General features: G+C 41.4%; 1 protein-coding gene across 1 annotated transcript in view; it reads left to right on the forward strand.

Moving 5' to 3' along the window:
- Positions 1 to 1,698: 1,698 nt before the first annotated feature.
- Positions 1,699 to 25,131, forward strand: part of SEC62 (SEC62 homolog, preprotein translocation factor) — a 41,317-nt gene continuing 17,884 nt past the window's right edge. Inside the window, exons 1-3 of the mRNA XM_043991756.1 lie at positions 1,699 to 1,817; positions 21,863 to 21,971; positions 24,304 to 24,409. Coding sequence (XP_043847691.1) covers positions 1,782 to 1,817; positions 21,863 to 21,971; positions 24,304 to 24,409 — 251 coding nt within the window. The 5' untranslated portion in view covers positions 1,699 to 1,781. The remainder of the gene's footprint in view (positions 1,818 to 21,862; positions 21,972 to 24,303; positions 24,410 to 25,131) is intronic.

Consider the following 25,131-nt stretch of genomic DNA (forward strand, 5'->3'; position numbering starts at 1 on the left):
GAGAGACTAATGAGAGAGGGTGTCATTAGAGGTTTGAGGATAGATGAGAAGGTTGGAAGAGCCACTGTGGAGTGGGACAGTTGCCTAGCAGCCAAGAGAGCCCCAGTAGAAGTTGTATAGCATACATTTGTAGTAGACAGATGGAATGGTTAAGTAATTTTCAACACCTTCCTTAAGGAAGAGGTGTAGGAACAAAGGTGATGCACAGGTGGAAATGATACAAGGCTGAGGATTTAACTCACAGGGCAGATGTAAGACTCAAGATAATATGTGTAAAATACTTTGCGAACTTTATCGCCATACACATGTAGTAGTAGTAGTAGTAGTAGCAGCAGCAGCAGCAGTAGTAGCAGCAGCAGTAGTAGTAGTAGCAGCAGCAACAGCAATGCAGCAACACTAGTACTAGTAGTACCAGCAGTACTAGCAACAGCAGCAGTACTAGTAGTACTAGCAGTACCAGCACTAGCAATACTAGTACTTCTACTATTAGTACTAGTGGTGGTAGTAGTAGTAGTAGCAGCAGCAGCAGCAGCAGTAGTAGTAGTAGCAGCAGTAGTAGTAGTAGCAGTAGCAGCAGCAGTAGTAGTAGTAGTAGCAGCAGCAGCAACGCAGCAACACTAGTACTAGTAGTACCAGCAGTACTAGCAACAGCAGCAGTACTAGTAGTACTAGCACTAGCAATACTAGTACTACTACTATTAGTACTAGTGGTGGTAGTAGTAGTAGTAGTAGCAGCAGCAGTAGTAGTAGTAGCAGCAGCAGCAGCAACACTAGTACTAGTAGTACCAGCAGTACTAGCAACAGCAGCAGTACTAGTAGTACGAGCACTAGCAGTACTAGCACTAGCAATACTAGTACTACTACTATTAGTACTAGTGGCAGTAGTAGTAGTAGTAGCAGCAGCAGCAGCAGTAGTAGTAGTAGCAGCAGCAGTAGTAGTAGTAGCAGCAGCAGCAGCAATGCAGCAATACTAGCAACAGCAGCAGTACTAGTAGTACTAGCAGTACTAGCAGTACTAGCACTAGCAATGCTAGTACTACTACTATTAGTACTGGTGGCGGTAGTGGTGGTAGTAGTAGCAGCAGCAGCAGTAGCAGCAGTAGTAGCAGTAGCAGCAGTAGCAGTAGTAGTAGTAGCAGCAGTAGCAGCAGCAGTAGTAGTAGTAGTAGTAGTAGTAGTAGTAGTAGTAGTAGTAGTAGTAGTAGTAGTAGTAGTAGTAATTGCTGTTGTAGCCAGCCCGGGGACCTTTCCTTCCTGGCCTTTTCCTGACCCTACGGTTTAAGGTGGGGAGCCACGTCGGGGTCCAAAGCCCGCTCCTCCTCCCTCAGGCCTTTCCCTGTGGGGGCCCTGTCCAAGGTCTTTCAGTCCATAGCGCACGCCCCCGAGGGGCTCTGGCTTCATATTCTGGCCCAGCCACACAGGGCACTCTGGGCACGTGACTTTCCCGGCCTCAGTTTCCACCTCTGTAAAAGGAGGGGGCTGGGATGGACGGCCTCTAAGGGCTCCAGAGCCCGGGATGGGAAGCCGGGAGGGCTGCGGAGCCCGCGTCTGGCCGGACTACAGACGGCCATTGTCCGTACTATGGTACCCCGGCCCGCCCCTCCCCTCTGTTCTCTCCCTCCTTGCTCCTCCCCACTCCGACCCCTCCCCTCGCCTCCCTCCCTCCTCGCAGGTTACATAACCGGGCTCTCGGAGGAGCCGAGCTCTCGCGAGATCAATAGACTCGCCCCGCCCCCCTCTTCTCTCTCTCCACGTCAGAGGGAGCCGGAGGAGCGGCGAACATGGCGGAGCGCAGGAGGCACAAGAAGCGGATCCAGGTAGTGAGGCCGAGCCTTGGGCCGGGGCGGGGGCCGCGGGCTGGCCCGGGTGTCCGGGCGCTCGGGGGGGGATGAGGAGCGGGGGGAGGCCGGAGCCGGCGGGCGGGGCTGGGGGCCCGAGCGGGCTTCGGCCCGGGGCTGGGGGGGGCGGCTCTGTCTGTGTGTTGGGGGTGGGGGGGCGTGGGAGGGGGGCTGCGGGGGGGGGGGGCTGATGTGTGTATGGGGGGGCTGCAGGGTCGCGCCGGGGTGTGAGTGTAGTGCGCGGGCTGCGTCGGCCGGGCCCGGGGGTGGGGGGCTGCCCTGCGGGGGGGGGCAGCCTGCGGGGGGGCGCCGAGCCCCTCCAGCCCGGCGGGGGGCGGGTTTGGCGCCGCGGGGCGCCCTCTCTCCCCGCCACTGCCTGTCAGTCGCGGCATCCCCCCCAAACAATGAAAAGCACCCAGTGTGTGCGGGGCCGGGGCCGGGGCCGGGGCGCAGGAGCCGCGGAGCCCCCGCTTCGGACGCCTCCTGCCCGGGGCCGCCGGCTCGGGGCTTGCGGACGGTCACCGGGCTAGGAAGAGGGGCAGGCAGGACTGGAACCCAGGCCCTCGGGGTCCGCAGCCGCCTCGGGCCCTGGGCCTCCTTGGCCTTGGTCCGAGGAGTGCCTGGGCTTCAGCTCTGGCCCGAGGGGCTGGGGGGCGGCCAGACACCTGCCCGGCCCTTCGGCCCTCCGAGTGCCCCCCCCCACGCCCGGCCTCCTCCCTGGCGCCCCGCGGCGAAAAAGGAGAGCGGCGCCCCCCCCCCCCCCCCCGTGTTAGCGAAGCTGGCCCAGGCTCCGTCAGACGCTCGGGGATCAGCCTTGTTCTCTCTGACATGGAAAGCGGGTCTGTGCCAGCGACGAGTGCGACATTAACGGCCAGGGTCGCCCCTCGGCCCCGGGTCTCCATCTTCCCCTGGCTTTTAGAGGGACTAAAAGCGCTCTGTAACCAGATTAATTTGGAAATGAGTTCCTATTCAGCTGTGTTCATAGTATCAACCGGTGTGTAATGTATGTTGCTAGAGCCATCGGTATATATGCGGTAGTGTGTGCTTGTCTGTACATATCACAGAAATAGATGGGATTTCAGTTACAGGAGATTTGGTGGTCCGGAATTTTTTCCTTTTCGTTTTTATCTACTCCTTTTTGACATCGTGCCTTTTTCCGAATGGTTTGTTTGCAATTTTATTGCTCTATCTTCCTATCTGTGTGAAATATGCACATCATGAACTAAAATGGACTTTTTGATTTGATTTTTTTTTTGAATCACTAAAAAAAACTATGCAGATTGAAGACTGAGAAAAGCTTCTTGCAAAAAGTGAGACTTGAAGGAAAGCAATAGATGGAGAGAATTCCCTGCATGAGGGGCAGAGAGTGAAAATGCTGGAGGCCAGTGTGGCTGGGGCATAGAGTAGGTGGAGAGGAATAAGGTGCGACAAGACTGGAAAGTAGGAAGGATCCACATTATGGAAGGGGTGTCTGTGTGTGTGTGTGTGTGTGTATGTATGTGTATGTATTGGGGGGGAGTGAAGGAAAATGAATTTGACTTCTGAGTTGAGGATAAACTGGAGTGGGTGAGTTGAGCCTGGAAGATCACGCAGCCAACTATTACAATAGTTAGCAGAGGAGGGGGGGGTAATATATGAAAGATTAGGAAGGTAGAAATCTAACATAGGTAAAAACCTAACAAAGTTACAATAGGGGCCAGTAAAACGGTGGTGAAGTATGTTTATGTCGTCTCAACTTTGTCACAAAATGTTTGGTTGAGGCAGTGTTCTGTAAGATATGCCTGTATGTTTTTTTCTCAGGACTTAAGTGACATCTTCAGAAACTTGGGGAGGGAGTTTGTGGTTGGGGTTTTTCGTTGGTCTTGTCGAAAAGAGAAAAACAGCACAACTTTAAAAATTCATGTTTATTCCCGTGTGGGTGCTCAGAGCTGTTGTTTTGTGCTCCTAAATAAGTAGAATTATTTTTACAATTTCTTCTGTAGTAGCTCTTAATATTTTCAAATAATAGTCCTTTTTAAAATAGTTGCGGCTAGGTGGCGCAGTGGATAAAGCACCGGCCCTGGATTCAGGAGTTCCTGAGTTCAAATCCGGCCTCAAACACTTGACACTTACTAGCTGTGTGACCTTGGGCAAGTCACTTAACCCCCACTGTCCCGCAAAACAAAACAAAAACAAAATAAAATAGTTGTCCCAATAAGTTATCATCATTCCTACAGAACCCTGATATAAGGGCTTGTTCAGTTTCTCTGAACTTTGGCCATTTTAGTGATTATGTTCTTTTTATATAAAAGTCTTCCTTTTTACTTAAGTTTGGTTGTGCCAGCATGGTCATAAATTGTGCCAGTGTTTACTTTTTGGTTACCTTAACTGAGTGTTTTCTTTTTCTTTTTTAAACATAAAGAATCTAACAGCAGACAATTCAGTAAACAAACCATTAAATTTAAAACAAGTGTTAACACAGGTGTGGTGTAGGCAGTTTGCTTTGTACCCACTTTTTCACTTAGTAGTTCAGAGAAGAAGCAAGTAAATGTGTAGATGAAGTGATTACAAGTGTATGTAGCATACTGGCAAATGAAAACACATATATTAAGGTGGTAGCTCTCCTGGAAATTTTCTCCAACTGAGTTTCCCTTTCATCATCTGTAAAATGAAGTCAGGGTAAATTGTATTTTTTCTAGCTTTGAGATTCTGTTCATCTAAATTTCATTCCTGTGAGAATTAACTCAGTTTTCCAGATTCATAGGACCTTGAAGTCTTACCATCTTCATACACCATGGGCTTATGATTCCACAGCGGTTGTGTTGTTTGGAGATTTTAGAACTGGAACCACTGTGTCCTGCATATGGTGGGTGTGTGGTTGATAGATATGGTGAAATGAATTGGGGTTGTCATTATCTTCCCCACTCCACATTGAAAGAGTTGGCTGTAGTCAGAGACTTGAATTCAAATCCCACCTTTGATTCTTCATTAGCTCCAGTTCTCTCCTTAAACATCTTCCATTTCCTCATCTGTAAAATGGGATAATTATGCCTTTGTTACCTACCTCATGGGGTTATTATAAATCTCTAATAAGACAATGTTTGTAACATACTTTGCCACCCTAAAAGGACCACATAAATGTCAGTTGTTGTCATTGTTGTTACTGTTGTTGTTATTACTTTGTTTGGACCTATAATTTCATTAGTGTGGAAAGCTCCGAGGGAGGAAATTCCCTCTTAGAAGATTGGCGGTGTTTTGGAATTTTTTTGTCTTAAAGAGCTCCCTGGGGCACTGGGAGATTAAATGATTTGCCTTGGGTCACATATCCAATATGTGTTAGAGGCTGCTCTTCCTGATTTTATCTTTTTAATTTATGAACTTAATGGTCATCAGCAAACATGGATATTTCTGCCTACAAAGACAGAAAAAGAGGATTGTGTGTTAAACTGAAACTACCATGTGCAGTTTGGTTTTATAAAAGTGTATGTCAGTTTTAACATGATAGTACCATGATAGCCTTTCTTATCTTTCTCTTCCTCTGAACAGTTGCACTCCTTTGTGTATTTTTTGACATATATCATTGACATTCTTTTCTTTTCCTTTTTTTTGCATCAATGTCACTACTTCTCATTCCCTTGTAACACTTGTACATCCTTCAATAAAAGCCCTGCCTCAAAACAAATAATTATAGAGTCAAGAAAAACAGATTAGTATCATGTTTGTCTTGTCTGAAAATCTTCATTTCATTCTGTATCTACAGTCTGTCACCCCCTCCTCCAAAAGATTGGAAGCATACTTCTTCATCAGCCTTCTCAAGTTCTAATTGGTCATTGCATTGACCAGAAGGTTTTTTAAGTCTTTCAAAATTGTTGTCTTCAATATATAAATTGTCCTGGTTCTTCCTCACTTAAGTTTGTATCTATTCATACACATCTTCCCAGGTTTCTCTGAGTTAATCCCTTTCGTCATTTTTTATGTCTCAGTAATTTCCATTACTTTCATTTACCATTATTTGTTCAACCATTCCTCAAGGGATGGGTACCTGTGTTGTCCCTAGTTCTTTGTTGTGATAAAAAGTACTGCTATAAGTATTTCTGCAAGTTTGAATCCTTTCCCTCTCTGTTTGATCTCTTTGGGGTATAAACCTAGTAATTGTATTAGTAAGTCAAGGGAAATGTACAATTTAATGACTTGGGGTATATTTCCGAATTGCTTTCCAGAATAGACCAGTTCACAAATCCGTCTGCCTGTTCTCCCACAGGTCTTCCAACAATTGTCATTGTCCTTTTTTGTTACCTCTGCCGGTCTGACAGGTGTGAGGTAAAACCTCACTTGTTTTCATTTCCATTTCTCTTACCATTAGTTATTTGGAGCATTTTTCCTTATGCTTGTTGATAGCTTGCATTTCTTCTTTTCTTTCCTTGGTTTTTGTTTTGTTTTGTTTTTGAGAGTGCTTGTTCACTGTTTATTTGGAAAGTATGATTTTTAAGCTAAGGCCTAGAGAGACAAACAGTTAATTAGTGCAGGTGCAGGACAGTAACTCAATTTTCTCTACTCTTCTGTGCTTTTGAAACAACCAGCCTGGTGTTTTCAGTGCTGTTCCCTTTGCCCTTTCACCCCAAATTAGGATATTGATTGTGAATAGCTTCAGTTGTAACAGTTTATATTGTCCGATTTGTTTAAAACCACAAATATTTAAATCAGTAATCGGAATGATTTGAACTGACCAAAATTTATTCATATTTAATATTTTAACTGTACTATTAATAACTGACTCAATTATTTGTTCTCAAGTGAGGGCTTGATTCTGGATAAAGAGATTTGATGTGAGATAGTAGAGCTAGTCAGGTCAGTTTTTCTCCTACATTTGTATGCTTAATATGCTATTTGTAGAAATACAGTTCCTTAGATTATGGAGAGAAATTTCCTCTTTGCTTGAAATCTGTTAACTGATCCAACATTTGCTCCCATTGAATAGAAGATTTTCCTTACCTTGATCCTTTGTTGACATGTGGATCATAATTGATCCCTGCCTTCTTATCCTGAACAACTTTTCCCATCAGTGTCTACCCTATAGCCATCAGCCCTGCATCTTCTTTACACCATGCATCTTTCTGACTGCCTTAATTTGCACTTCTTATGTAGTACTTCATTGGTGATGGGTTACAGTCAACTCACACCCACCCTTTACCTCTCCATTGCCCTTTGTAGCCCTTTCTAGTTCTAAATAGAAGAAACTGAAATTTTCATGACATTAGTGTGTCTGTTAATCTATTTTATAAAAATATTCTAGAGAAGTTATATGTTTAGATCTTTAACAGATCTGAATTTGCAAATTCCCTTTTCTTTATTCAAAAAGCATCTTAACAGAAAATCTGACTTAAAAGTTCAGTTCAGAACTAAGGTCTATCCCAGGTGGGTGTCGGTGAAAGACAAGCAAGTTCCTTGGTGGGAAAATTTGGGCTCCTTCCTTACAGGGAGGTTTTGCAGCATGAATTTGAGTAACTAGGATTGCTTTCTTGGAGCAGTAATAGCTTAGAGTGGAAGCTGTTGCTTTTCTGCTTTCCCCTTTGATGTGTGCTCCTCCCAGGGCTGCTGGGAGGAGGCTGGCCCTTTTAAGAGGCAAGAAGGCTCCCTAAAGGACCAGGGAGACATACAAAATTCACTAAGACTTTACTGCCTGAGGCATGAAGAGGAAAAAAGGTAAGTCTGTTTTTGTCTCTGACTTGCTGAGCAACCCTGTGGTAGCTCAGAGCTGCCACGTGGCAAGATACCCTTTCCTCAGCTTCCAGCTGCTAGGTGCCTTGACTCATCTTGAGGAGGCTCTCTATAGTTCCTGTCCTCGAAGAACAGGAAGGGATTGACAAGTATGCCCTAGTCTGAGTCCCTAACTTTACATGCCCAAGGCTGGTAAAGGAAGTGGCTCTTATCACACAGCCATTTACTGGCCATCAGTCAGTAAGCAGTCAGTTAATGCCTACCATGTGTCAGACACAGGGGCTGGGCTCCCCAAATTATCTGATGGTGGATGCAGCATCTGGGACCCTGGCCTAGGGGCACAGGTAATTTTTTTTTCCTTTTTTTTTTTTTCCTTGGGGCAATGGGGGGTTAAGTGACTTGCCCAGGGTCACACAGCTAGTAAGTGTCAAGTGTCTGAGATCAGATTTGAACTCAGGTCCTCCTGAATCCAGGGCCGGTGCTTTATCCACTGCACCACCTAGCCACCCCGCAGGTAATTTTTAATAACAGTAATCTTCATTGTGGGCAATTAGGGCTTCGACTGCATGATTAAAACGGGGGGGGGGGCGGAGATAAAACATTCACCATTTGTTTCTTTTGGGAAAAAAAAAGCACAGTGCAGTATGTGTATCTTACTGTTTTCTTATTTCACCCTCCTCCACAAAGCATTTATTAAGTTCTTACTGTGTACCAGCCTTTCATAGTCTAATGGACTTAATCCTTACCCACATGTAGTACTTGGGCTAACTGGATATAGGAATACAGGAAATCTTCCATAGATCTTGATTGTCTGATTGGGAGATTGTCTAGGCTTTCCCTTCTGTCTTTCCTCCATTCAGCTACTTACCCTTTTTTAGGTACTGTACTTTACTATTTGACTATTTTGTACAATTTACTGTTCTTGTTCCAGAGAATGAAGACAATAAAGGAAAAGAGCTGGAATCGATTCGTCATGGTTGAAGAAATAAAAATAAATAAATAAAGACAGTGTTGTAGGCCACCAGATTAAATGTCAGGAGAACAACACTGTGTCTGAAACTTTGTAGGCACTTAGCACCTGCCTTTTTGCCTAACTGATAAGCTTCTGTCATGTGACGCAGAGCCAGTCACTTCACCGACCTGGCCTTGATTTCTTCACCTGTAAATTGAGGAGCTTAGACTAGGTGATATTTTAAGATCCTTTCCAGTTCTAATACTCTATGATTCAGTTTTAAAATGTTTTCTATGAATTCATTTAACAAGGCTGTTTCTATACCCCACTGGATATGTCAGCAGTAATTATACCAATCAATTAGACTGATCATGCTCCAAACCAGTCCTTATTTGAGAGATGTGTAACCTGAAGCTTAGACCCATCAAGCCGTGACTTGCCCAGGGTCACAGAGCTAGTCAGTGTCTGTGGCTGGATTTAAGGCCAAGTCTTCCTGATTTATTGATTTCCTGATTTCATGGCTACAAATCATGCAATACCTTAGTCTTCAAAGAATTATAAAGTAATCCAGTGGTGAGGTACTTGGTGGGCATTAGTAGCCTCTTGGAATCTTGTCTGTCATCCAAGAGCTCTTCTCTTATAGGAGAAGCTGCCAGATTGAAATGTGATTCTGATTGTGGTGCCTTGGCACTGTTTCTTTTCAGCTGATAGGGTTATCTTTATCTTTTATCTCTAGGACTTTTCCTTTTGGGATTTCCTTCAGGAGATGATTGGTCAATGGATTCTTTCTCTTTTCGCTTTACCCATTGGTTTAACTAGAACTGGGAAGTTTTCATTTACAATTTATTTTATAAATTAAAATTTATTTTTCCCTTATCAAGAATTCTTTCTCCCTTCCATCCTCCCCCTTCTTTCCCGCCCCCCCCCCCCCATAGTGGTAGAGAAGAGAAAAAGAAAATCCTTATAACAAATAGCTAAGTAAAACAAATTTTCATAATGGCCGTGTTCCAAAGTGTGTGATTAATCCCAAAATGCTAGTAGTCCATTATCTCTGTCAGGGGTTGGATAGCATTCTTCACCATCAGTGTTGATCATAGTTCTTAAGGGTTTCAAAATTGTTGGGTTTTAGGATGTTGATATTGTAATATATATTGTTCTGCTTCTGCTTGATTCACTCTGCCTCAGTCCATACAAATCTTCCCAGGTTTTTCTGAAACTGTCTCCTAGCCTCATTTTTTTCTTACAACATAATTTACTGTGTGACCCTGGGTAAGTCACAACCCCAATTGCCCCCCCACCCCATGAGACCTTTGTCAGAGAAACTTGCTGCAAATATTTTCCATAGTTAACTGTTTCCTTTCTAATCTTAGCTGCATTGGATTTGTAAAAACTTTTAAATTTGGGGGCAGCTAGATGGCGCAGTAGATAAAAAACACTGGCTCTGGATTCAGGAGGCCCTGAGTTCAAATGAGACCTCAGACACTTGACACTAGCTGTGTGACCCTGGGCAAGTCACTTAACTCTCATTGCCCCACCAAAAAAAAATAAAAAGAAAGAAAAGAAACTTTTAAATTTTTCTATATTTCCCTCCATCCTCTTCTCTCATACCTTTTCTTCTTTTTACTCCCTACCCCTTCTTATGTAGAATATATTTCTGAGCTACAACTGTAGTTCCAGCGGCATTTTTTGGACCTCAATGTAACCTTCAATTGGAAGTGATTTAATCTGATGTGATGACCTTCTAAAATGCAGATATCAAGAGAAGAATTTTAATAGAGTTCTATAAATGCCTTCCAAACAAGGAATATGCTTAATTAAAATTATATGCTTGTGGATTGATATCAGTATTACCTAGCTAAGTGGTGAAGTGGATAAAGCCTCAGGCCTGGAGTCAGAAAGATCTGAATTCAAATCCAGCCTCAGACACTAAAGAGCTGTGTGACCCTGGGCAAGTCACTTAACTCCTGTTTACCTCAGTTTCTCATCTGTGAAATGGGGACACACTAGAGAAGGAAATGGCAAAGCACTAAAGTATCTTTGCCAAGAGAAGCCTTGTCCATGGAATCACAAAGAGTTGGACACAACTAAATGACTGAACAATCTGTGAAATCTGATTATAGACTAGCATGAAAAGATGAACATTGCAGTTGATTTTGACAGCGGGAAACACTGAATATGAACTTTAGCCTCTACTTGCCTCGGTTTCCTCAAACTATAAAACAGGGATGATAATAATAGCACATACTCTGCAGGGTTAGTGTGAGGTTCAAGTAAAAGAATATTTGTTTAAAAAAAGAGGAGCACTTAGCGCAGTGCCTGGCACCTAATGGCCCTGTATACTTGCTTGTTTCCTTCCAGTCACTCTTCTTAAGAATGTTATTGGAGCAGTTGTCGGGGTCCTGGACTGGATTGTCTCCTCCTGCTCTGTCATTGTGACTTGGTCTCTCTGAGCCTCATGTGTGATTTCTTGAAATAGAGTGCCCAGGATTTTCAGAGAGACTGTTTATTCTTTTTTTGTTTGTTTTGTTTTGTTTTTTGCAGGGCAGTGAGGGTTAAGTGACTTGCCTAGGGTCACACAGCTAGAGTCAAGTGTCTGAGGCTGGATTTGAACTCAGGTCCTCCTGAATCCAAGGCCAGAGCTTTATGCACTGTGCCACCTAGCTGCCCCCGAGACGGTTTATTCTTAAATGGTCTCTTCTCCATCTTTTTTCCAAAGTCAGTGGTTTTTATGTTTTGCTTCATTTCTTCTCATTATTCGTGTGGTTGTGGGAAATACATTTTTTTCCCTTTGAGTTCTGTTTATACCAGTTGTGGAGTTATTCTCTTCATCAAGGTTGGATTTGGGCGTCTTTGCATTTTTTCCTCAGACGTAATACTGTTTCTCAGTTCTGTACCTTTTCATTGACTGCCCACAGTGCCTGGCATCCTTTCCCTTCCGTACCCTCACCTGTGGATTCTCTGGCTTCTTTAAGGACTCAGCGCAGATAGCACCTTCTACAGGAAGCCTTTCCCAACCCCCTCCCATGCACACACCCCTGTTAGGGTGGGAGCCGCTTGTGGACAGGACTGTGTTTTGGCCTTTCTTTGTGTCTTCAGGGCTTAGCACAGTGCCTGGAAGATGGTGACAGCCGGTTTTTATGGTGCTGTGTGTCTTCTGCTGGGTCGTCTAAACTTGTCTCTCTGCACCCATTGCTTCTCCCCATGCCATCCCTTCAGATACTTGAAGACAGCTCTCATGTCCCCTGGGTCTTTTCTCACATCAGGGACTTAGGGCCCTTCTCCAACCCTGGCCTCCTGGACACTTTCCAGTTTATCAATAGTTTTCTTGTCAGGGTCTGGGACTCTAGGGACAAATGGAGTTCAGGGGAGACCAAAGGCATCCATAGAGAAGTAAATGTGTGTACATAAATACACACACATATATACACATAAATACATATATGTATATAAACACAAACATACATATGTATTTGTGTGTGTATGTGTGTGTGTATATATAGATAGATATAGATATACATATAGATATAGGAAGGAATGCATTGACACCTGGATGATCATAATAAGCTTCTTTTAGGAGGTGGCCTTAAAAAAGCTAAGGGTTCTGAGGCAGAGATGAGAAACACAGACTATATAAAGGAAAAGAAATGGGATAGCAGAGTCTTAGCTTTAAGTTCTCTCCTGAGCAGGAACGTTCTGTCTCTCCAGAGAACCCATTCTACTTAATGATTAGCTGGAATTGTGAGTAAGCTTGCCACTTTTTAATCCATAGATCCTAGTTCTGCCCTCTGTGGCCAAGCAAAGCAAGGCTTATCCCTCATCTAGATGATGGTTTTTCAGACACATAAAGATAGGACTCATACCTGTCCTAGTGTTTCTTTTCACTGTAATATCTTTTTTTTTTCCTAACCCCAAGTCCTTCATCTGTTTTTCCCTGCCTTTTTCCACTACAGACCTCACTGTGAAATGGCTCCTGGGTTGTAGTGATAAGTAAGGACAAAAATGGGGAGCAGGGAGGGAATTACTTAGTACAGTAGAGATAACACTAGCTTTGGAGTAAGAGAACCTGAGTTCAGACCCCACTTGTGACTTTCACTACTTATAGAACTTACAACAAGTCAGCTTTCTCATCCATAAAATGGAGCTGAAGTAGAATGGCTACTGAGATCTTTTCCAACTCTAGATCAGTGTATCTAAAGGGGTCTACCAAGGGCAGTGACGTTTGTAGTAGCAAGACTCCCCCAAACTAATCAATCGACAAGCATACCAACACTTACTACATCCTAGGCACTATGTTAATTGTAGAGGATACAAAGAAAGGTAAAAATAATCCGTACCCTAAGGAGCTCCCGTTCTAATGGAGGAGACAAGGTGGTGGTGTATTTTTAAAGTACATACATGACATATATAGAGCAGGTGGAGAGTATCCTTAGAGAGGGAAGACTGGCTGCCAAAGGAGGAGGAGACTAAGAGAGTCCTCTTGCAGAAAGTGGCGTTGGAGCTGAATCTTGAAGGAAGCATGGGATTCTAAGGTACAAAGTGAGACGGGAAAGCCTTCCTGCCATGCGGTCAGCCTGTGCAAAGGCATGGAAAGAGTGCATGGAATAGCAGGTGGCCAGGATAGCTGGATGGTAAAGGGTGCACAAGGGAGTCAAGTAGAAAGATAGGAAAGGACCAGGTTGGGAAGAGCTTTAAATGTCAGAGAACTTTCTATTGGATAGGGCGGGTAATAGGGAGCCACTGGAGTTTATCGAGTAGCTGGGTGACATAGTCGGAGACTTAGGCTTTAGGAAAACCACCTTGGCAGTTCTATGGAGAATAGCTTGGAGTGGGGAGAACTTTGAGGCAGAGAGACCAATCAGAAGACTGTTGGAAGTCTTGGTGGAGAGGATCTGAACTAGACTGGTAGTTGTGTGTGGAGAAAAGCCTATTATACAAGAGATGATGTGGAGGTAAAATTATAAGATTTGACAACTGATGGGGAGGGTGAATGCTAGTCAAAAATCAAGGATGACATTGATAATATGAAGTTAAGTGACTGGAAGGATGGTTCTTGACATACAAAGGGAAATTTGGAAGAGAGGAAAGTTTATGGGGGGAAATGCCTTACAGGACATAAAGTTGGAAATAACCAAAAAGCAATTAGTGATTTGAAACTGGAACTCAGGGGAATGATTAGACATCTAGAACTGGGAACTCCAAAAGCTGATGAAATCACCAAGTGAGGTAGTATTAAGAGAGAAGAGAAAAGGACACAGGAAAAAGCCTTAGATGATACCCCTCAGCAGTGGATACCAGCCAAGGACTCTGAGAAGCATCAGTCAGACAGGAAAGAAGAGAACCGAGAGAGTAAGTATAAGTAGTACTGTGGGAAATCCAGAGAGAAGAGCTATCCAGAAGGATACCCCTCGGGGCAGCTAGGTGGCGCAGTGGATAGAGCACTGGCCCTGAATTCAGGAGGACCTGAGTTCAAATGTGGCCTCAGACCCTTGACACTTACTAGCTGTGTGACCCTGGGCAAGTCACTTAACCCCCATTGCCTCACTAAAAAACAAACCAAAAAAACCCCCCAAACCAAAAAACAACAACAACAGAAGGATGCCCCTCTAGAGTAGGATGAAAGCAAAGAGAATTCCAGGAAAGTACTCAGAAATTTAAGGAGAGGGAGAAATGACTTTAGTAATGAATTCTTTACAGGGAAGTGGCACATGGATTGACTTTTGAAGAAAGGGGTTTCAAGAGGCAGAAGTGAGGAAGGAGTGGAGCATGTATGTTGTAAGCGTGGAAGGTGGACCAGCATGAGTCTGAAGTTTAAGGAACGGTTTGATTTGTTTAGAAAATAAAATGCGTAAGAGGGAGAAATATGAAATAGATTGGAAAAGCAGATTGAGCCAGGACGTGAAGAGCCTTCAATGCCAATCTCGGCGGTTTGTATTTTGTTCTGGAGGCAGGAAATAGGGAGATACTTAGGTTTTTAGAGCAGGGGGAGTAATTTTGCCAGACCTGTGCTTTAGGCAAATAATTTTGGCAACTGTATGAAAGAGAGATTAGAGAAGGGAGAGACTAAGGAAGAGAGACCAGGTAAGTACAATAGTCTAGACATGAGGCGATATGATTTAAAGTAGGGAGGTAGTTATGTGCCAGGAAAATAGGTAAAACTTGGCACCTCATTTGAGACGTTTATTTATTGACTGACTCATGACAATAGAGAGCTCTGCTGTCTTCCTGAGGCACGTGTTCAGGATGTGACAGAGAACCACCCAAAACTTGTAAAACCAGATCATTACTATTAACTATTTCTGGTGATTCACATAAACAGTAACTATATTACTAGAAGGAATCTAGAAAGCATTGCATTGCTAAAGATGACTGACTCTTGGGCAAGAAAATAAATATCTTAGGGGCATAAGTGATGTTTTCATTATAGTTGTCTTACAGGCAAGGACTTCATAAGAAAGGAACAGATTTCCCTAAGAAGATGGTGTTATGGGATTTGGGTTTTCCCACTATGACTTAAATTAGATGAGTGATCCTGGCCTGGAATGAAGTTTTCCCAACCAGGGCTGGAAACAATATATTTGCCTGGGGTCTTGAAAATCTAATCAAAAGAATTTGAACTGAAAAGGGGAGGGTGGGGGGAGTGGCCTCTCTATTTCCACTAAGTTAGATGCTATTGAGGAAAGCTCATTGAAGAATAATAAAAGAGATGCCCAGAAATACATAAGATATAAAATCCAAAGAAGACACTAATATTGAAATTCATCCCCTCAGATGTCTATAAATAAGTGCCAAAAGAATGGATAATAAAAATTCAAATTCAGGGAGGCTAATTTGATCTTGTAGGTTTCAATCACTGAAACTTGCTCTGATAAGATCCATAATTGGAAGAGTATAACCTATAGCAATGTTGAAAATGGGTATCCTTGCTTTACTCCTGATCTTATTAGAAAGGCCTTTAACTTTTCTCTATTGCATATAGTGTTTGTTCTTAGTTTTTGATAGATATTAATTATATTAAGGAAAGGGGTTTGTTATAAATTTTTTCTTGAATTTTTGTCTTTTAAATAGTAATAGGTGTTAGATTTTGTAAAAAGCCCTTTTAGCATCCCTTGATAAAATCATGACGAGTTTTATTTTAATTTCTTGAATATTTTAATTTTTTCTACTTACATGTAAAATCTTTTAACATTCATTTTTTAAAATTTTGAGTTTCAAATTCTACCCCTCTATCCCCCTCATTGAGAAATTAAGCAGGTTGAGATAAGTTAGACATGTGCAAAACATTTCTATATTAGTCAAGTTGTGAAAGAAAACAGACCTCCCCACCCCACCCCCAAAAAAAAGAAAGAAAAATTTTTTAGGTATACTTCAATTTGCATTCAGCCTCCATCAGTATAATTTGGGCAAAACTTCTTATGTTGTGGGTTGTGACCCCATATCAGTGGTAACTGAATGTGTAGGTCACGAAAAATGTGGCAACAGTAAAAGATTATGTATACCTACTTTATATACCTATATACTGGGGTCAAGTAAAAATTTCTCAGGCAAAAAGGGGTTGCAAGTGGAAAAACGTTTAAGAAGCCCTGACATAAGGTTTTAAAATTTCTTGTTATTGGTCTATAGTCATCTATTTTTGTCTTTCCCTGGTATCAATATTATATTTGTTTTATAGAGATTGTGAAGGCCCTTTCTTTTCCTATCTTTGCAGATTATGTAATATTAGAATAATTTCCCTTGTTTCTTCGTCAAATGTAATGAATCCTTTTCATTTTGGGTTTTCCTCTTATTTAAAACCAGATCAGCTATTCCCCCCCCCAAAAAAAATCAGCTCCTAGTTTTTATCAGTTCATTCTTTTTTCTTTCTTAAAATTTTATTAATCTCATATGATTTTCTCTATTTCTCAATTTCTGCTTTGGCTGTTTAGTTACAGGTTTTTGATTTGATGTTTTTCCACTTTATTTTACTTATATGTCCAGTTCATTGATCTTTTTTTCCCCCTCTTTTGTTGATGAAAGCTTTTAAAGATAAATTTTCCCCTAAGAACTACTTTAGCTTTATCTCTCAAATTTTGGTATGTCTCATTGTTGTAATTTCCTCTGATGAAATCTTCTCTTTGTTTTCTTTGAACAACCAATTAGTCTGTAATTGTTTTAATTCTTTACTCAAAGGTTCTTTATTGAATATAATTTTTATTGTATTATGTAATTAGTAAATAATGCATTTGACATTTCTGCCTTTCTGCATTTTTTTAAAGTTTCTATGTTTCAATACATGGTCGTTTTTGTAAAGGTATCATGCATGATTGAGAAATACGTAAACTCTTGTTAGAGATCTATCATGTCTTAATTTTTTTCTTAAAAAGTTCTGTTCAAGTCTTTTATGTCTTTCTTGTTTAATCTTTCTGTTAGGTTTGTCTAGGTTTGAAAGGGGGTACATTAGTTTTACTGCTGTTTTTCCCTTTTTCCCTCTGCATTTCCTTTATGTATTTAGATATTATGCTATTCAATGCATAAAAAGTATTATTTTGTCACTTATAGTACATTTAAGCATAATGTTTCCTTTCTGTCTCTTTAATAGATCTTTATTTACTTGAGCTTTATCCAATATGATTTCTCCCTCATTTTTATTTGGGTTCATCCGAAACATGATAGATTCTGCTCTAGCTTCTCATTTTAAGTCTTTGTGAATCTTTATGTTCAAGTGTGTTTCTTGTAAATAACATTTTTTGGAGTCTGCTTTATAATCTGTGTTGCTGTCCTCTTCTGTTTTATGGGTCAGTTCATCCCATTCATGTTCATGATTTTGATTAACTATATTTTTCCCTGCATCTTGCCCTCTTGTTCATTTTTCTGGGTTTGGCCTCTCTAAATAAGAGAGGGGAAGTTAGCCTAACACTTTTGGTCCCTGAGGAGGGGAGGAAGAGAAAGGAATAAATATTTAGATAAGGCCTACCATCGTACTAAGTCCTTTAGGCATATTGTAGTTGCTTTTTTGTTGTTGTTTGTTTTTGTTTTTATCATAAAAGTATTTTATTATTTTCCAGTTACGCGTAAAGATAGTTTTCAACATTTGTTTTTATAAGATTTTGAGTTCCAAATTTTTCTCCTCCCCCCCCTTCCTTTACTCCTCCTCCCTCCCCAAGACAGAAAGCAATCTGATCCAGGTTATATATGTACAATGCCATTAAACATAAACATATTTCTGCATTAGTCGTGTTGTGAAGGAACAATTAGAACAATAGGGGAAAACCTCAAAAAAAGTAGAAACAGTGTGGTTCGATCTGCGTCCTGATTCCACAGTTCTTTTTTTCTGGATGTGGAGAGCACTTTCTATCATGAGTCCTTCAGAATTATGTTGGATCATTGCATTGCTGAGAAGAGTTAAGTCTATCACAGTTGATCCTCACACAATTAGTAGGCCTTTGCAGGAGCTTGAATATGAGAAGGAGAGAAAGAGTGAGTAATCCAGGCTGACTCCTAGTCTGCGAGCCTGAGCGATTGATTGGGAGGCTGGTGTAGCCCTTTTTTTTTTTTTTAGTGAGGCAATTGGGGTTAAGTGACTTGCCCAGGGTCACACAGCTAGTAAGTGTTAAGTGTCTGAGGCCGGATTTGAACTCAGGTCCTCCTGACTCCAGGGCCGGTGCTCTATCCACCGCACCACCTAGCTGCCCCTGGTGTTGCCCTCTACAGTCATAAGGAAGGTAAAAGGGGGGAGGGTTTGGGGGAAAGATAATAATTTGTTTTGGACATATTGAGATGTCTGAAAGGCTGTTGGAGAAGTGAGACTGGAGGTCAGCAGAGAGTTTGGACTAGATAGGTAAATGTGACAATCATCAGCATAAAGATGATAATGAAATTCATGGGAATTGATGAGAAAAAGGGAGAAGAGGGTCCAGAACGGAATCTTGAGGGACACCTGTAGTATCCAAAGAGTAGCCATTAAACAGTCTGGTGGCGCCCTGAAAGGGGGTCGGGATGATCTAGTGAATCAGGAATCTCTGCCTTGTTATTTGTATGTTATTTCCCCCATTAGACTGTGAGAGAGAACAGAGACTACCTTTTGTCTTTGTATCCCCAGTACTTAGTATCCCTAGCCTGACACATGGTAGTTCCTTAATATTTAATGAATGACTGATCTTGTGCTATATAACTTTTTAAAAATCTATTGGATAAAAGTGTGGATGAAATGTGTTGTCCATTGTACAAAAGAGACAGAACAAATGTGTTGACTGACAAGATCCAAAAAAAAAGTTGACAGGCTAGAACTGTGGGTCAAATCTTGTGAGAAGGGGGCAGCTAGGTGGCACAGTGGATAAAGCACCGGCCCTGGATTCAGGAGGACCTGAGTTCAAATCCAGCCTCAGACACTTGACACTTACTAGCTGTGTGACCCTGGGCAAGTCACTTAACCCCCATTGACCTGCAAAAAAAATTAATTAAAAAAAAATCTTATATGAAATGTAACATGGGCAAATGTACTGGGTTCAGAACATTAACTTCTAAAATTAGATGAGGAAGCAAGTAGTACATTTGAAAAAGGTTTGGGGGCAGCTAGGTGGTGCAGTGGATACAGCACCAGCCCTGTATTCAGGAGGACCTGAGTTCAAATCCAACCTCAGACACTTGACACTTACTGTGTGATCCTGGGCAAGTCACTTAACCCCAATTGCCTCACCAAAAAAAAAAAAGAGAGAGAGAAAAGAAAAAGATATAGAGGGTTGATGTGTGTTTGTGTGTGTGTGTGTGTGTGTGTGTGTGTGTATCACAACCAGTAGAGTTGTTCTTCCTTCATTCTTGAAGAAGACCAATAGCATCAGGAGGGTGATATCTTGACTTGTGTGTGAATTGGATATGAGTGGGTCAGAGATGGGCAAAGTCAGCCTCACTCCTCCAGAATCATCGAAGTCCAGTGGCAAGACAAAGGTCAAGACCACTTCTGATGGCCCAGGATGGTGTAGATGACTTTGGCCTTTCTAAATTAAGGTCTTTTTCCCAAGTCTGTCTGAGACCATGCCCATTCAATGACTGAGGACTTGGTAAGAGTTGAGATTAAAGATGAACCAATTTCCCTTCCCAAAGAAATAAATCTGGTAGAGTAAAACCGTCAGTTTCTGGACAGAAAAACAGTTGACGTTTACTCACATTCTTAGCCATCAAAAACCCAAGGACTGAGCGGGGCAGCTAGGTGGCACAGTGGATAAAGCATTGGCCCTGGATTCAGGAGGACCTGAGTTTAAATCTGGCCTCAGACACTTGACACGTACTAGCTGTGTGACCCTGGGCAAGTCACTTAACCCTCATCTCCCCCCCTCCCTCCCCCAGCCAAAAAAACCCCACCTAAGCACTGATCCAGACTGCTTTGGGTTTCAAGGTGGAATCGAGGGTACTAATGCAATATTAGGCTGAATTGAGAGGCATGGTGGTTAGATGGAGGTACAGTTGGAGCTAGCTGTTGGACTGTAGTTAAATCATAGTTTAAATTTGTTTAATTTTGAGGTTTACTATAGGGTTTCCTTCAATGTTTCTGTAGGTGATCTAAGTATTAACCTCATAGCAATAGAACAGAATCCTGGAGGCTTAAAGAATAGGACAAAGCCTTGAGATAGTCATTCTGGGGATGAGGTTGGTAAGCTATACTATCACCTAGGGTAGGAGAAAGAGAATTGTCTCCAGAAGACCGTATCCAGGAAGTGAGTCAGAGTACCAGTATCAAATGCTACAGAAAGGTCATGGGGGATGAATACGAAGAAAAGCCCATGGGATTTTGCAAATGAGGTGACCTTTGAGAAAAGTTTCAGTAGAATGCTCTGGTGGAAAGCCAAGTTGCAAAACTATTGAAGAATTATTGGGTGATAAGGAAGTAAAGTCAGTCAATATAGATTCTTCCTTCTAAACATTTAGCTGGGAAAGTGAAATGAGAGAGGACTCCAGCTTGACAGGATGGCAGAAAAAGTTTTTAAATCTCAAAATACATTACCCAATGACGAGGGGCCAACGACAATTAGCAACATCTCTCATATTACTTCTTGTGGTTCTTTTTTTTTTTTTTGGTGAAGCAATTGGGGTTAAGTGACTTGTTCAGGGTCACACAGCTAGTAATTGTTAAGTGTCTGAGGTCGGAGTTGAACTCAGGTCCTCCTGAATGCAGGGCTGGTGCTCTATCTACTGTACCACCTAGCTGCCCCTGACTGTTTACTTAAAAAAAATTTTTTTTAATTCAGTTTTGTTTTATTTTTATTTGCAGTTTACCTCCCTCTCCCACCTTTTGGCTAGGCAAGAATGTTAAAATCCATTACAAATAAATACACATACATGCAAAATGTCCACATTAGCTGTATCCAAAAAGATAAAATAAAAAGAAAGAGAAGAACAATGTAGCCTTCAGTCTGTACTCTTTGAGTCCAGCAGCTCTCTATCTCAAGGTGTGCAGTATGTTCCTTCTTGAGTCCTTTGGATTGTGATGGTCATTTTGTTAATTCAGAATTTCTAAATCTTTCCAAGTTGATTATCTTTACAATATTGCTGTTGTTTTATAAGTAGTTCTCCTGATTTCTGCTCACTTCACTTTGCATTGGTTCATAAAAGGCTTTTTCTAAGTTTTTCTGACACTGTTTCCTTCATCGTTTCTTAAAACCTGATGGTATTTCATCACCTTCATATGCCATAAACTTGTCCAGCCTTTGTCCAGTTGATTGGCATCCCTTCAGTTTATAATTTCTTTGCCCCTACTTACTTTTCATGAAGAGACATCTCTCCTTGAAGGTCTCCTCCCCTTGGTAGTGCTAGTTCTAGGGAAAGCATGAGAGGTCTATTTTTAGTATGAACAGTGTTATAGAGAGAGGTGCTTTTTGTTTCTTTTGTTTTGAAGTATTAGGATTCGCCGAGGAGAATTGAGATGGAGAGAAGGAATAGGATGGAATATTTAGATCACATTTTCCAAATCAGCTCTTCATAGTGTGATTGCACTGTTTATTTGAATGAAATTCCCATTTAGGAGCACCAATATTCATGGATGTTAAGATAGCTATGCCTATTTTTAACTGTAAATGCACACACCATATTATGTAAGTATGAATAATGATAATTGACTTGAGATTTTTAGGCTATAGATTAATTCCTGGAAACAGCTTCATATCATAATCAAATTTTAAAGTTTCAAAAGAGGGAATTGATGATGTGGTTCACAAAGAATTTACCTGGAAATGTTTACTCTCGTACTCCTGTCAGCACTCAACACTAAACCAAGTCCTGACTTAACTTTTTCATTATTTTATCACATTACCTAAAAGATGCTTAATGAGCTTTTGTAAGTGTAAGTTACAAGGTGTAAAGTTTCTTCCATGAATGATTACACTAAAATTAAAATTTCGTTTTGCAGGAAGTTGGTGAACCATCCAAAGAGGAAAAGGCAGTGGCCAAATATCTCCGCTTCAACTGTCCCACAAAGTCCACAAATATGATGGGTCACCGGGTGGATTATTTTATTGGTAGGATTACAACAAAACAAATCACATCAGTTCAGACCGTTTTAAAGATAGTTAAATTTTACTGTTTCTGAGGTGTCTTTATTTAAAGTGCTTTCTTTTACATTAATAAACAAATTTTGAACTTTTTTTCTTATACTACTTTTTATAAAACTTCAACTACTATATCAGCTAATTTGATGTGTTTGTGTCATAAATACATATAATATCTCTCACGTTTTTCTCTAGAGGAGAATTCAGTACTAGGCTTTCTGGAGTTCATTGTATTGATCTCATGATAAGGCCATCCTACCTCTACTATGTTTCCCCAGAATAGGGGGGGAGTGGGGGCTAGGTGGCGCAGTGGATAAAGCACTGGCCTTGGATTCAGGAGGACCTGAATTCAAATCCAGCCTCAGACACTTGACACTTACTAGCTGTGTGACCCTGGGCAAGTCACTTAAGCTTTATTGCCCTTAAAAAAAAAAAAGAATAGGGTCCAGGGATTGTGATACACAGGGCAATGCAGGGTGAACTGCGTTCTGGGTGTTTTATTTCTTACCTTTTAATAACAAGATACCCCAGGAGCAGCTAGGTGACACAGTGGATAGAGCACCAGCCCTGAATTCAGGAGGACCTGAGTTCAAATCTGGCCTCAGACACTTGATACTTACTAGCTGTGTGACCTTGGACAAGTCACTTAACCCTCATTGCCCTGCCAAAAACAAGGTACCCCTTCCTGGTCTAGAAAGAAGGAATCCCTTCCTTAAGTTGTATTTCCTTTCTGTAATTGATTCTGTCCCATAAATTCTGTTTCATTTTATGAGTCATTTAAAGCTCAGGAATGATGGGCATTTCAATTTAATTTTTTCTCTCAGCTACTTTGGGTTGCTTACAAAGCCTGCCTTTATAATGGTTCCATATTACTCAGTGATCCTTTGGTAAAATCCTTTAGCAAATAATGTTTATATAACAGAGTTTGTTTGTTTCCCTTCTTAGTTTGTTATCCAAGGTACCTTTTTCAGTTAGATCAAGTATAGAACATTGAACTTGGAATCAGACCATCTAGTTTTGATTCCTGGCCCTGACATGTCATAGCCATGTGACCCTAACAAGTCCCTAAGCTCACTAAGTGTTTACTTTCTCAGCTGTAATAAGGGGGTGTTAACTACCTATCTCAAAGGGATGTTGTAAAAAATCAAATCAGATAATATAATCAGTAAAGTTATATTATCTTGCTATAGATTTACTTATCAGCGCCTAGCAATATAAATTTTGATTTCTGACACCTCATAAGATATCTTGGGGTTTACAGGCTAGATTTCTTTTTTTTTTTTTTGGTGAGGCAATTGGGGTTAAGTGACTTGCCCAGGGTCACACAGCTAGTAAGTGTTAAGTGTCTGAGGCTGGATTTGAACTCAGGTACTCCCGACTCCAGGGCCGGTGCTCTATCCACTGCGCCACCTAGCTGCCCCTAGATCTCTTTTTTAAAGACTATGCCTTAAACCCAAATCACTCTGGCTCTCATTGATTGGCCAACTATAGCTCCCAGCCCAAGTCTAGTTTGGTCATTGTTTGGGCTCTGATGGCTCAAAATGAGTGTACATAGCAGTTGTTTCTGTTTTGGCCAGAAACCCTGAGCATCTTCCCCTCCTAGATTGATTTTTTTTTTTTTTGAGTTGGTAAAAGAGGTTATTCTTTGTCTCATTTCTTCTTACCCAGCCTCAGTCACTGAATGGGCATTGCCTCAGACAAACTGAGGCCTGGGAAAGACCTTAGCTTAAAAATGGCAAGGTCTTCCACTGCATCGAGGACCATTTCCAGTCATCCTGATATAGATCTTGCCACTGAACGCAGATGGTCCTGGAAGAGAGAGAGAGAGGTTGGTGACTTTTTGCACAGCCCTCCCTCACTTAAATCCAGTTCACTGCAAGTCATGATATCACCCCAGTGTCATGGTTGTCCTCAAGAATGAAGGACCAACAGCAACCAGCACTTAGCATGGTGCCTTGGTTATAGTAGATACTTAAAACACAGTGGTTTAATTAAATTAGTTCAGTATTTTAAATTCTACTTCTCCCTCATTTTAAAATAAGTAATAGAGAACTTATTTTCATTTATTAGTGCTCCTAAATCAGGGTTCATAAACATTCTTTATTTTTGATTAGAAAGTCCTTTGCTTTTGGAATGTGAGGTTGACTATATGCTATGACACAAGTCTACTAGCATGACCTTAGGGATTTGCTTAATAAAATTTGAATTTGATAAGTATTATGGATTCTCATTCTGTAGTGTTTGGTTTTCTTATAAATATTCATAAAAGAAGATAATGATCACCTTTTTTTATTCCTTTTAGCTTCAAAAGCAGTAGATTGCCTTTTGGACTCCAAATGGGCCAAGGCCAAGAAGGGAGAGGAGGCTTTGTTTACAACCCGAGAGTCTGTAGTTGACTATTGTAACAGGTATTGTTGACTTGTTTGTTCCAAACCTTGTAAATAGTGATTTCTTTTTTAGTGTTTTCTTTGTTCGCTTATTCATTTTCACAATAAAATGGGTATTTCTTATGAGATTTAAGCATAACAAAAGGAACAGTGCTACTGATTTTGCTATACTAGTAATGTAGATTAAATTGAAGGTTAATATTATTCACATTAACCAAATGGGACTTCAATAGGTGGCAGTGGTATTATTCGCTCACTGGCCAAGTACCTAAAATGCCCACACTGCCTGCTCCTGAAGCCATTTACTGCACTGCCCTATTGGGATAGCCAGTCAGCTGTTGTCCTGAAATCATAGCTTTCAAAACCGTGTTTTCTTTAACCAGTAACCTGTTCTTCCTCATCTCTAATTCTTGTTTTAGAATACCATAATTGTTTCACAGTCTGTAGTGCAAATGCCAGGTTCTCAGTTTGAAAAACCTTAATTGCCCATGGCTTATAGAGTTCATGAAACAATAACTTGTAACTGACCAAAGGTGAGCATCATTGTCCTTTTAATAATATTGTTAATGCAGACGAGAGAAATCGATGCTGGTTCCTTAGGGAGCTTCATTCAGGCTGCTGGGCAGAGGGTTTAGGAAAATCCCACCCCTCCCGCCCTCAGCAGTGTTTATATAGGGCTTTGGGGAAACCCAAGGTACCTCATGGGTTCTTTTTTTAAGTTTTTAGTCACAACTGAGCAGCTT

This window comes from Dromiciops gliroides, chromosome 3 (assembly GCF_019393635.1).
Source record: "Dromiciops gliroides isolate mDroGli1 chromosome 3, mDroGli1.pri, whole genome shotgun sequence".
Lineage (NCBI taxonomy): Eukaryota > Metazoa > Chordata > Mammalia > Microbiotheria > Microbiotheriidae > Dromiciops > Dromiciops gliroides.